Source organism: Silurus meridionalis, chromosome 7, assembly GCF_014805685.1.
Source record: "Silurus meridionalis isolate SWU-2019-XX chromosome 7, ASM1480568v1, whole genome shotgun sequence".
In the NCBI taxonomy this organism is placed as follows: Eukaryota; Metazoa; Chordata; class Actinopteri; order Siluriformes; family Siluridae; genus Silurus; species Silurus meridionalis.
Genome location: NC_060890.1, coordinates 7,063,388 through 7,077,675, shown reverse-complemented (window position 1 = coordinate 7,077,675; position 14,288 = coordinate 7,063,388). Strand labels below are relative to the sequence as shown.

The 14,288-nt window shown below is 41.0% G+C and overlaps 1 protein-coding gene across 4 annotated transcripts in view; it reads right to left on the bottom strand.

Annotated features, from left to right (window-relative positions):
- jmjd1cb (jumonji domain containing 1Cb) overlaps positions 1-6,687 on the bottom strand; it is a 135,315-nt gene extending 128,628 nt beyond the window's left edge. For 3 of the 4 annotated variants that reach the window (XM_046854237.1, XM_046854238.1, XM_046854239.1), the window contains exon 1: positions 6,232-6,684. In XM_046854237.1, coding sequence (XP_046710193.1) covers positions 6,232-6,411 — 180 coding nt within the window. In that variant the 5' untranslated portion in view covers positions 6,412-6,684. Of the gene's footprint in view, positions 1-6,231 lie in introns of all 4 variants that reach the window. The other variant, XM_046854242.1, reaches the window with a different exon arrangement.
- Between the last annotated feature and the right edge of the window lie 7,601 nt (positions 6,688-14,288).

The window sequence follows — 14,288 nt, the reverse complement described above, 5'->3', positions numbered from 1 at the left end:
GAGCAGCGGTATTATTAATTTATTTCATATATTTGATAGAAATTGTCACACACTGGCAACCGATGCCATGTACAAAGCGCATATAGCATAAAGCTAATTTGCAGCCCTCGTCCCTTTCCAGGATTTTACATAAAGTCAAAGCAACAAACTTAAAAACAAATTGAGTGCAAATAAACGAGTGTATAATGTACGAATAACTCTATATGTATATTAACTGGAGCTGAAATTTAAGACCCGTACCATGACAACAAAAACACACAAAAATACGTTGTTAGCAACCGACCTTAACCGAGCCTTAAATGCATTTCTTTCAACCCGAGTGATGCTGAGATTCGATTCGAGAACAGAAAGCTGATTGGCTGTTGCATGTTGGTCTCGTTCGTAATTGGATTACAGCGAATCTTTTATTCGGACTGGTGAAAGAAAAAAGGCAACACATCTGAAACCAGCAAAAAACAAAACAAATAGTGCTGCGGCAGCATTCCGACGAGCATTAGCGGCAGCGTTGCAGGGACATCGGGGAAATTAGGACCTGTTTAAAACTAAGACCTAGAACAGCGAATTTAGGACTTTTTAAGGTCTGAAATTTTTTAAATCTCTACAGACACCCTGAGAACAGAGTTCATCCAATCTTTGATAAATGATAAAATCAGGAATCTGGAGCGGTGGAAGCAAAATCTTTCCTTGTCAATCATAGCGACACTGGCCAATCAGAGAGGTCTGTGAGCTCGTGTATGTGGAAGAGGGCAGATAGCAACTTTCTTGGCGCCTCAGAGAAAGCACTTATTAGCCTTCGCTGCATTTAATCAAAAACAGTAGGACGGACTTGTTGGTATTATCCTGAGCTACTTGAAGTCAACTTATTCTCCAAAGCACATGAACTCGAAGGTCCGGCTCTTTTTACACGACCTGCCACATTCAGTCCTGATTTATTACTATGCAAAAAGACCATTGTTCCTCTATAAATCTCCTTGGCTACAAGAAATCTTTTGTCTGCTACACTCCCAGCTTTATGTGCGTGCAGCAGCGTGAAGACAGATTGTACCGGCGTGGCACGGCGTCTCCTCGACGGCACTCCGAGGGTTAACCGCGAGTCTGTTCGACATGCCGACTTCGTCATTCGTACACCTCGGCTGCTGTTGCCATGGGACGCAGTCGCTGGAGAACGACCTGCTCTTAATGAAAGCTTTTCTCCGCTGCACCTAACGGGAGATCTTCCTTCAGGACTGCGAGACGCGTTCGCCCCCATTTGCATAATCTGCCGAGCGACAGAATAAGAGCTGATTACCCATAACTTAACAGAAGTGGCCGAACGACCGACGCCGATCCTCTGACGCATTTTAAGTCGAGTCGAACTGGAAAAGCTGGAGCCTGGAGTCTGCCAGGGCTGCAAGCCGCTGGAAAATAACTTGGCTAGAACAAACATGACTGCGCTATTGTTCTCGGGCCTGACTGCAGAATTCCTCACGCCAGGTCTGTGTTCCCGGCCGGGGTCCAGCTGAAACAGGGTGTTTCCAGGAGAGAGAGAAAATAGAGAGAGAGAGAAAGAGAGAGAGAGAAAGACACTACAGGAAGCAGGTCACTTTAGGTCAGCCAGATCAAATTCTGGGAAAAAGTGGCCTGTCAGTGTCATGGTGTTGACACATGCAGCAGGCACCGAGCTTTCGGTGACGGTCACGCTGCTGCAAAAACAAAGCCTTCGGGTCCGGGGGGGAAAGACCACGTCCTGACATTTAGTACTGAGCGACTAAAGTGATTCGGAGTGTGTGGCTGGAATGTTTTTCCCGCTCTATACAATTCGGGGTGCTTCATGTACACACAGCAAGACAAATTTAGTTGCAGGTCCTTATCTGTTATAAGGTTTTTGCTTTTTAATGCGTCCTGATACCTGACGTGGTAATGGTTACGAATGTAGAAAATGTCTATAAATTAGAAAAACACGTGTAGAATATAATTATATATATATATATATATATATATATATATATATATATATATATATATATATATATATATAAATATAATTTATTTCTGTACGATACGTTGGGACGCTGCCGGGATGTACTAATCTCGCACCATGCCTTACTTTCGCCAGCGGTTGACAGAGTTCAGCTGGCCTGGTGTTAGAGCACGTATTTATTTCTGTTTTTGGTTTTTCGAAGCCCAAGTATCGATCTTGTCTCTTTCCTTTTTACTCTGTCACGTGCATCTTTATGACTCCTGGGTAGGCTGGGTCATGTCGTGTCGTAAGTCGTAAGTGATATGTTTCTATAATAAACGCTAAATTTGCTTTAGGATTCTATAAGTCTGCTTTAATGGTTATAGAAGTGAATGTACAGGTTTTTTTTCGTTCCCACTCAACATTTAGTCCTCGTTTGCTGTTATAATAAGCTCCACTCTTCTGGGAAAGGTGTTCCACTAGGTTTTGGGGTGAGGAGGTCTGGGGTGCAGTCAGCATTTGATGTATAATAGGGTTCAGGTCAGATCTCTATATCAGATCTTTCACTCCAACCCATTTAAAGCATATCTTCATGGATCTGGTTTTATGCACATGAGCAATGCAATGCTGGCACAGGTTTGGGTCTCCTAGTTCACTGAAAGGGAAAATGTAATACTAACATATCCAGGGAGATGGTAGGGGAGGTGGTAGCTTAGTGTTAAGGCATTGGGCTTTGGCTCTGAAGGTTGTGAGTAGGAATGAAACGATTCCTCGAGTAATTCGGATGCGAATTCTTTGCCTCGATACTTCGTTTGGTCCATTTAACTTCACCGGGAGCAATGTGTTTCCCCACGGACCGTTTTTTCTTACGCACCACTTATATATAATGAGATAGACGCGAGTCTCTCTGGATAAGCGAGTCTGCTGAAAAGACAATTGTTTGCCTCACATTTTGTCCATACAGTTTTGTCCGAGAAGAACCACCTCTAGGTGAGAAAGCCAGTCGTACTGTATATGGAAACGTCAAACTATAAACCACCGGCGAAAAATTTGAAAACGTCTTTATATCTCCATATTATCAGCTACATGTTGTGTTTTGTTTTCTAATTCTGTTGCCTCAATAAACCCCATATTTGCACAGGATTCATTTTACATATGGATCATGGAGTAAGATCTAATTTTACAGGAGCTTCTTAGCGATTTCACGTCCAATGTCCAACGTCTGATGTTTTGACTGGCCAGACGTCCGACCATATTTTTACAGACAACCTCGGCTGAGCGTTTTATACACAAACATTTCTTTGGATGCTGCTAATCGTAGTGTAGCAGTCATCCTGCCCTACTTATATCCAGATGAGGATGGGTTCCCCTTTTGAGTCTGGTTCCTCTCAAGGTTTCTTCCTCATAACATCTCAGGGAGTTTCTCCTTGCCACAGTCGCCACGGCTGCTCATCAGGGATAAACACACATCGTTCACCTTAACTGTTAAATTCTGTAAAGCTGCTTTGAGACAATGTCTGTTGTGAAAAAAAATAAAAACCCAAAAAAACAATAAAATAAAACCCGGCTGCTTCTTGCGACTTGCTGTGATTATGATTGTGCCTCTCTGAGTCTGCCGACTGACTCTGTCGTACATTTCACACATATCGTTGCACTGAATCTGTTCACACACTGGGACGGCACAGTCTTCTGATCTTTTAATACCGGTATTACTGCATCTCACTTGCACACTACCTACTGTAAAAATCTACATTCTCCTTGTACACTTCATCCTTCATATTTTCTTTACATTTCCTCTTTTAGAGTTTTATATTTGCCGTCTTCTTTAAGCATTGCACAAACTGCCACTGACTTCTGCACACATCACCAGTAAAACTTGAAACCTGAAACTTTCTCCTGCGTGGACGTTCAGGCTGTGAACGAAGAACGATCGAATGACCACGTGACTGGAATATTCGGGTTCGTCGAAAATACATCCGTCTGATATCTGGTTCCTCGGGGTTCGTTTTTCTGCTGGGGAATGATTACAGATGTTCCCCTGATATTGAGATTCTTACAGTTTATAAACCTGATTTGTGTTGGAAGACTGAACTGATTGTCCCTTGATTGCACGAGCGACGGCTTGATTGGAATTTGCGTTGAGGTCGAAGCTTATGTGTGTCGTCCACTCGGCTGTAAATCTCTCCGAGCTGATAACGCTCGCATCTCCGGGGTACCGCTTTTACGATAGCGACGGCTTCCCGTCAGCTTGTAATTAAGGCCGTGAAGTGTTCCTGAAGACGGCGGTGTTTTTTACGAGCCGCTGTGCTCGGAAAAAAGCGCGCGAGCGTTCGGGGTGAAGCGCTGTATCAAAGGTAATAGCTTGTGTACGCGAGGCGGACGAACAAAGAGCGAAGTCTCTGCAGGCTAACTTGCAGCATGGGTTCAGATGGATGCTGGAGAGCTCCTGAACATAGCAGGCTTTATGTTGTGGTGCAGTGGGGGAGGGACTGGAATGACCGCCATGGGCTCGTGTTACAGCCTGTTTTCTTAAGCCACAAATCACATGCCCACTTCCAGCACTTAACCAGCAGTTGCTGCCTCCTCTGTGACCGAGCGCAGATAGCTGTTATTTACAATTTACACAAATATTTACAATCGGAGCCATTGTGCTCTGCTTACGATTTTCATTAGCTTTGAGAATTCCTGCACGAAATCCGGTGCGGAAAAATTTGCGAGGCAAAAAACGCCAACTAGTGCAGTTATACGAGAGTTATTAGATGGTTATAAGCTAAATTTTGGAACTAGCATTAAAAAAATAAGCTCATATGGTGCCACCAAGGGAACTGTTACGTGTGTGTGTGTGTGTAAAGGATTTAGAGATTGAAAATCATTTTCTAGTCTTACTGCAGTCATCTTTCTCTTTTTCCCTGCAATTTATATCTGACGGATCCAACATTTCCAGCATTCGGCGCACGTTCACGAATGGTTCGATGTGAAAACACCCCCCCACCCCCACACCAATGTACCACTGGTTTAAGAGTACAGGATGCCAGAGTGTGCGTTTGCACCTCTCCAATTTGGCTGTAGAGCATGGAAAATTCGTTCCTGTGCCCGGTTTCTGCTGATTACAGTGAATGCAGCTGACCTCGGGCCACATCCCTGAAAACAAACTAGCAGCACACTGTACACACACACACACACACACACACACACACACACCCACACATATACATAGAGCGGTGTAACACAATGGCACGGTAGGCTCCATTCATCTCCGTCCAAATTGAGAAGGACTACCGGCCCTGTCTCCTGAGACGCAGGACGTTCTTCCTGAACCTCTGCATGTCTAGTCTGCCTGTGAAGGAACCTGAAAGGTCAATCGGACCGTCTCTCGTCCATCTTACAACTGAGCGAGAAATGTTTATCTTTAGGTCTCGTTATTTGTCTCTGGGTTGGGGGGGGTGAACAAAAGGTACCGCCGCACGCTTTAACACTGGAACCGAAAAGTGTCTACTGCGATCTGAAGTGTCGTGGGACCAGAGATGAGAACAAAAGACGCCACGGTTGGTCGTGTGGACGTCCGATTGCTGAGTGTCTCACTTGATTAGACATTTGCCCAGAATTAGAATCAAACAATTGGGGGGAAAAAATGATAAAATTAGGATTAGGATTATAAAAAAAGAGTAAAAAGACCCTCTCTATGATTGTGTCCTGTCGTCTCAACACTATAAAACCCCACAATTGTGTGCTGGAAGACTGTTTATAAACACAAACTCAATGTACACATGCCTCTGTGTATTGACTTGTTGAAGCACAGCACATATTCAGGGCTTTTTCCCAAACAATTTCATTTCAGGCAATGGGCTAAAAATAAGAAAAAACCTTATAAACATTTCCATTAATGGAAATTGTGAAAAATTTCCTTTTTTTTTTTTTTACAGCTGAAAACATCTGTTAGATCTCTACCTGGCTGGCAAGTAACAGCTGCATAGTTACAGCCCAGAGCAGGGCCTGATATTTGTTTGTTTGTTTATTTGTTTGTCTGTTTGTTTGTTTGTAGAGATTTGTTTCTACAAAAGAAATACAAATGACAACCGTTCACAGAAATATGAATGAAATGTTGTTGTTTTTTTTTAGTGTAAACACCAAAACAGCGTAGTACACAACCGGCTTTGAGAGGAGAACCTGGGTAGAAATGGTCTTCACGAATATATATATATATATATATATATATATATATATATATATATATATGTGTGTGTGAGTTCCTCGGCGAGGTGAATGACAGCGCACCCCCGGGTTTCTCTTACCGTGAGTTCGGGATTGTCGGTGTCGCGGTGGCTCACGGCGCGGATCACCCCGACGCGCCACGGCCAGCGCGCGATCTCCGCCAGCTCCGGCGGCGCGTCTCCGCTCACGCACAGGAACCGCTTCCCGACCAGCTCGGGCCGCGCTTCCACCACCGCCGCCGCCGCCGCAGCCGCCGCCATGGGCCCGTTCAGGCACACAGAGAGAGCCACAAAACCCCTCGCAAACTTCAGCGCCGACGCCCTACCGTTTGGACATTGACTACGGGAGAACCGGCGAGCTGAACAAAAGAGAAAAAAAAAGAAAAAAAAAAAGAAAAAAGGAAGAAAGGAAAAAGAAAGAAAAGGCGAGAATTTCGTCCTTTTTTTGCGCGTCGACTGCGAGCCGGAGGGGGATTTAAATTTCCTTCAGCCTCCGCCCGCAAACAGCAGCTTCTTACAATCCGCCACACTGAAACGCTCAGAGACGCGTCACCGCCAAGCGCAGCTCGAGTATCCCTCCGCCGCGCATTACACCGCACTACACTATACTACACTACACTGCTTTACACTACACTGCTCTACACTATACTGCTCTACACTACACTGTACTACACTACACTGTACTACACTACATTACACTGCTCTACACTACACTGCACTACACTATACTACACTACACTGCTCTACACTATACTGCTCTACACTACACTGTACTACACTACACTGTACTACACTACATTACACTGCTCTACACTACACTGCACTACACTATACTACACTACACTGCTCTACACTATACTACACTACACTACACTACACTGTACACTACACTGTACTACACTACACTGCACTACACTACATTACACTGCGCTACACTATACTGCTCTACACTACACTGCACTACACTATACTACACTACACTGCTCTACACTATACTACACTGTACTGTACTGTACTATACTACATTATACCAATCAAACCTATACTTCATTAAACCACACTAAACAGCACTATACTATACTATACTACACTATAATACACTCTACTACACTACACTGCATTACAGTATACCACACGACACTACATTAAACCACACTGTACTGCACTGTACTATACTACATTATACTAAACTAAACTATACTTTATTAAACCACACTAAACTGCACTATACTATACTACACTACAATACACTCTACTACAATACACTGCAGTATAATATGCTACACTATACTGCACTACACTGTACAACACTACACTACACTGCTCTACACAACACTGCACTTCACTACACTGCACTACACTGCTCTACAATATAATACACTACACTACATTAAACCACACTAAACTGCACTATACTATACTACACTACACTATAATATACTCTACTATGCCACACTGCGCTATAGTATGCTACACAATACTGCACTACACTATGCACTACACTTAAGTATAATACATCAAACTCTATTACACTGTACTATACTATACTATACCACACTGCACTATAGAATACTACACTACACTACAATATACAACCCCATGGAGTACACTCCATTATTCTACACTGCACTACACTACTCTACACTGCACTATGCTACACTACACTACACTGCACTACACTGCACTGCACTACACTATACTACACTACACTACACTACACTACATTAGACTTCTTCTTCTTCTTCTTCTTCTTTTTCTTCTTCTTCTTTTGGCTTCTCCCATTAGGGGTCGCCACAGCAGAACATCTGTCTCCGTACCCCTCTGTCCTCTACATCTGCCTCTTTCAAAACAACTACCTGCATGTCTTCCTCAACACATCCACAAACCTCCTCCTTAGCCTTCCTCACTACTCTACACTACACTACACTACAATGCACTGCACTTTACTACACTACACTACACTACACAACACTACACTATTATACACTACACTATTATACACTTCACAACACAACACAAAACTACACTGTAATATACTACACTGCACTACACTACAACACTACACTATTATACACTACACTATTATACACTTCACAACACAACACAAAACTACACTGTAATATACTACACTGCACTTCACTACACTACACTACAATGCACTGCACTACACTACACTACAATGCACTGCACTGCACTGCACTTTACTACACTACACTACACTACACAACACAACACTACACTATTATACACTACACTATTATACACTACACTATTATACACTACACTACACTACACAACACAACACTACACTGTAATATACTACACTGCTCTTCACTACACTACACTACACTACACTGCACCACACTATATATTATTCACGATAGATAGATAGATAGATAGATAGATAGATAGATAGATAGATAGATAGATAGATAGATAGATAGATAGATAGATAGATGGATGGATGGATGGATGGATGGATGGATGGATGGATGGATGGATGGATGGATGGATAGATAGATAGATAGATAGATAGATAGATAGATAGATAGATAGATAGATAGATAGATGGATGGATGGATGGATGGATGGATGGATGGATGGATGGATGGATGGATGGATTATAAACACAAAAAAATTGTGTTGTTCATCTAAGGTTTAAGACCTGCAAATATAAGAACCAGATTATTTTTATTATGTCCTGATGCGTAAAATTGTACTTTTATTTCTGCATAACTTTTCATTTAGTATGTATGCAACTAATTACACACTAATACAGTACTTTTGAAATGCTCTTGAATCCTCCCTTAGCAAAAATAACAGCTTTACACAATTTTTGCATCTGGACAGTTAGTTTCTCCAAACATTCAGCTGGAGTTGGAGATTTCTTTTTGACCTTGTGATCCAGTTCACCTCAAAACAGTTTAAAAGGTTTTAGGTGCAGTGACTGGGCAGGCCGTTCCATGAAGTCTCCAACCTTCCCTGCTCTAAAACAACCCGAAAACCATTACGTTTCCATCTTCATGTTTGACTGTGGGTGTGAGGCAGCTAACATCTTCTCTCCTGTTCTCCGTTCTACACAAGTTCTTTTGTTAAAGCCAAAAATGTCACATTTGGCCTGATCTGTCCACAGAACTGTTCACTGTTCAAAATGTGTTTTTGATTATTATGTTGTACTTGTTATTTTAAATGTTTTAAAGATTTGGAAATATGAAATAATGATTTGTTATTTTCAAATAGTGAAAAAAATATATATATGCTGTGTAAGGAAGCTGTATGATAAAGTGATGTGAACGATGTAAGACAAAAGTGTGTCAACCTTCATAAATCATGCAATAACTATAAAAAGGAACTACATTCACATCTGGACTTATTAGGGTCAGGGAAATAATGCTCAAACATCTGGAGCTGTGATGAACAATACCGTAAGAGAGAATAAAGTTTCTGCAGGAAACGTGGTTGGGGATTTGGTAGCATTTTTAGGGTCACCAAGTTTCCAAAACTATAATGCCATTTTTCTTTCTATTCAATATGAGGTATAGACTGTTCCTCTTGGTGAAATGAAAGAACATGTGCCAGAAGAAAGCTGTATTTGTTCAAATAGAACTCCAAACTGTGAGTGAAACTTAGTCCTGTATTCACGAGACAAAAATAGAGTGGGTTTGGCTTATAAAGAGGACTGGTTACACAGAAAAGAGCTTAAACCTTGGGGTTTTTTAAAGTTTGCTGGAGAATTTGTATTTGTATTTTGGGGACTTTTTCCCTCCAAAGGCCCTGGGAACCAGAGGATACTTGACATCCTGGATTCAAGTACAAGCTGATTAGAAATGAAAATCTGTCTGTCTCTGCCAAGAACCTGCAAATGGAATTTTAGATCTTCCAGAAGCTCCGTGATCCAAAACATGTGTCTGTTTAGACACGGAAATGGTTCCATGGTTTGACATGACCATCCCAGTCTGCTGACCTTAGACCTGTAGGATGTGCTGATGGGGGAAAAGAGTGTGGAGGATGTAGTGAGATTGTGTCCTGGGAAAGACACTTCAGATTCATGGGTTTTCTCAAATCGTTTTTTCGGATTTATAGGAGGAACATTCAGTGCTGCCGAGCAAAAATACACAAAGAGTGGCAATAATGGCTCTACATTATGTCTGTTTTCATATGATTTTTTGGTGACAATAATACTATAGCCAGTGGTGGATGAAGTACACAAACCATGTACTTTATTTATAGATGCACTCTGTAAAAGTAAAAAAACTTTCACTTCAGTATTCAAAGTACTATGATTTATTATAGCTATAATATTCCTATTATCATTTTTGTCACAAGACTCAACTCAGTTTAAGTGAAAAGACTCTAATGTGACTCACAGCACACCAATCTATTAATAGAATGATATTAATGAGTCAAACACTGATTGTTATCTATTTAAATGATCATAAACTCAAAACTTTGAAGCCAAACAATTTCCTTTAGAACCAAATTGAATAACAGGGAGCAGACAGTTTCCGTTGAAGGTTTATTTGTACTATTTCTCTCAGAACATCTGCTTGCTGTTGAAATGACACTGAAGTGTATGTTGGTGATAAGTAGACACCACCAAGCGGCAATCAAAACGTGTTCAAAACAGAGCGCGCCCTCGACCCTGATTGATGGCTTGCTGGCACTTTTTATCCACTCATAAATAAAAAGGAACGACTGATTCCACAAAATGTAGTCGAGTAAAAAGTACGATATTTGACTTTGAAATGTAGTGCAGTTAAAGTAAAAGTCAAATGGAAATACTTTATTAAAGTACATATACGTGATGTAGCAACTTAAGTCTTCCTCTTCTTTCGGCTTCTCCCATTAGGGGTCCCCACAGCGGATCATCCGTCTCCATACCCCCCTGTCCTCTACATCTGCCTCTTTCAACGCAACTACCTGCATGTCTTCCTTCACCACTTCCATAAACCTCCTCCTTGATCTTCCTCTTTTCCTCCTTCCTGGTGGCTCCATCTTCAGCATTCTCCTACCGATATACCCTATGTCCCTTCTCTGCACATGTCCAAACCATCTCCCTCACCTTGTCTCCAAAACGTCCTACATGCACTGTCCCTCTAATAAACTCATTTCTAATCCTGTCCATTTTTATCACTCCCAATGTCCTCAACATCTTCAGCTCTGCTACCTCCAGCTCCACCTCCTGTCTTTTACTCAATGCCACTGTCTCTAAACCGTACAACATCGCAGGTCTCACCACAGTCCTATAAACTTTCCCTTTCACTCTCGCAGATACTCTTCTATCACAAATCACTCCTGCTATCACTCTTCTCCACCCACTCCACCCTGCCTGCACTCTTTTCTTCACTTCTCTAACACACTCTCCATTACTTTGCACTGTTGACCAGAGGGTATCTGAAAAAAAGCAGCTTAAGAGATAAAAATGAACTTTTCTTAAGTACAGTAACGCATTACATTTACTTTATTACTGTTCATCACTGCTGACTATATGCAATTTATTTAAACTAGTCCTAAAAGTAAAGTGATAAGTAAAATAACCATTTTCTTTTTATTAAAATACACATTTTTTGTTCTTTGTTTGGTTTTTTTTAAACCTTCAATTGCACATTTGTGGAGTCCTTACTTTGTAAGTTTATTACCCCTAAGTGTTGTGCATGGGGGGGTTGCTGGAAGCTAGGGTTGCTGTTGCATGTAAAGCATGTCCACTGGCAATCAGCCTTGTGTCTCCTTTAGGTCAGAGCAGTAGATGGAGAAAGATAGCCTGCTGCTGATAGAATCGCAAATCATAGTGCTCCTGAGACGGCTATTAAACTGCACCTGTCTGGTCATGAAGGCGCTCGGCTGCGAGCAGAATAGCAAATCAACACCAGAACAAAGTGGCCAGTGCAATTTAACACGTCACTTTATATTCCAGCCTTTTTTCCTTTCTTTTTGTTTTTTATACAATGAGCACCGATATGGAGCAAAATAACCGCATTCAATACATGAACAACTTACAATCCGATTCAGTTCAGGTGGGGCGGTTGTACTATCATTGTCAGTAGCACTTCTGTTTAATGAAGTATTATTTCAATATTTAACAATCGTTGTGTGAATAGAAAGTAATTGCATTTTACCTCGAACAAAAAGGGGGGGGGGGAGCATAGTAATTCCCACCTTGTGTAATTAACCTTTTCAAATGAAATTAAATAGTTGACACAATAACGGGTCTTTCACAACATGGAAGGCGTGCTAAGTTATTCACACTGCTCAATTGCAAGGCTGTCTGCGGGCATTCAGTGCTCGTGTGTGTGTGTGTGTGTGTGTGTGTGTGTGTGTGTGTGTGTGTGTGTGTAATTCTACAATGAACATTAGAAGCAGGGAAGGAATTACCCATGAATAATAACACGAGAAAAACCACAGCTGACAAATATCTGATTATCAAGTGCACTAAAAAAAACATACAGAATATTCATCTATCTACACAAAAGCTCTAGCTCTAGCTAGAGGTGCAAAGTATGTGCAAATACATGAATGGATTCACAGATCATATGATCCATTATTTTATTTCCATACAGCTGATATGTTTGTGAACACCTTAGCATAAGAGTCGTATGTGCTTTTTGAACGTCCCACATTTAGTCCTCATTTCCTGTTATAATAACCTCCACTCTTCTGGGAAGATGTTAAACTTGATTTGAGTGTGCTTGTGGAGATTTGTGCTCATTCAGCTACAAGGATGTTAGTAAAGTCAGGTACTGATGTAGGTGAGGTGACGAGGCCTGGGGCGCGGTCAGCGTTAAACAATGCTCAGGGAATCAGCATCCACTGCCAATATAAAAGGCTTGGAGGGATCACGAAGGCTGAGGCTCCATGAATATGCTTTTCTGAAGGGTTCCGATGAAGAAGTTAGGTGTGAGGTGATGTTGCTGAAACTGGGCTGATGATGCGACACATCCTAACAACAAGATTTCTGAAACAGGAAATTCGCCTATTTCTCCCATTTAACTAAGGTAATTTTTAAAGGGCTAAGCAAAGACCCATAGGACTGTTGCATGTTTTATTATTTGGAGAGTAGATCAAATTTAAAAGGTATGCTGTGATGAATTTGGCCAGCACATTAATGGGGAATGTCATTGAAAAGACATTAGAATACATCTGGTGCTGAAGAAAGCCAATCCAACATTGTGCTGTTCCCAAAGTGACCACATGTGGTGCTAAAGCCCATCTTCCTTCCTTCTTTTGTAGGTACACAAGTTGAAGGCAATGTGGATTTTGTCCTCTCATAGTTATGACATAGAATAAAGAACCAGCAGCAGTGCATAACAATATTTGATTTGATTCTCCTCCAAGCACAAGCCTGGGGATGCTGGTGAAGTTGAGGGGAGAATGTACCTGTTTCACGACTTCCTTGGTGTACTTCTCTATAGTCTGGGTCTCATTCGAAATTGCTGAAAACCTCTTTTGAGTTATAGTGCTCATAGAGAATTTCTATTTTGGATATGATTTTCAGGCTGTCAATTGCGGTGGACACCTTTGGCAAGATTTACTAAAGGAATGGCAAAGTATTTCAGCTGAATGTTTAAAGAAACATAACAAATATACAGTATATATAAAAAGAACTCGCATTGTCTCTAAAAAAATATAAATCAGTAGGTGTTTCTAAATTTCTGACAGGCAATGTGTATGCTATCCCTGTGTGTGTGTGTGTGTGTGTGTGTGTGTGTGTGTGTGTGTGTGTGTGTGTGTACAAACCTTTGACTGGTACTCTATATGATATTAATATTATATATAGAATAACACTGTATAACTCTAATTGTAATACAAATAATATAAAATTAATTAATAATATAATATAATATTAATATTAAATATACAGTACCAGTCAAAGGTTTGTACACACCTTGTCCTTGAATGGTTTTTGTTTATTTGATTATTTTTCAATATATATATATATATATATATATATATATATATATATATATATATATATATATATATACACACACTGAAAAATAAAGCAAATTTGGTTGACAGGGGAATAACACTGTTTGATGGACAAGGCTTCCAACCAATCGCTATGCAATATTTTTGCGCATACATTTATACCGACCAATCACGTAGCTCCAAAGGCGTGGTCAGTTAAATCAGAAGGGATC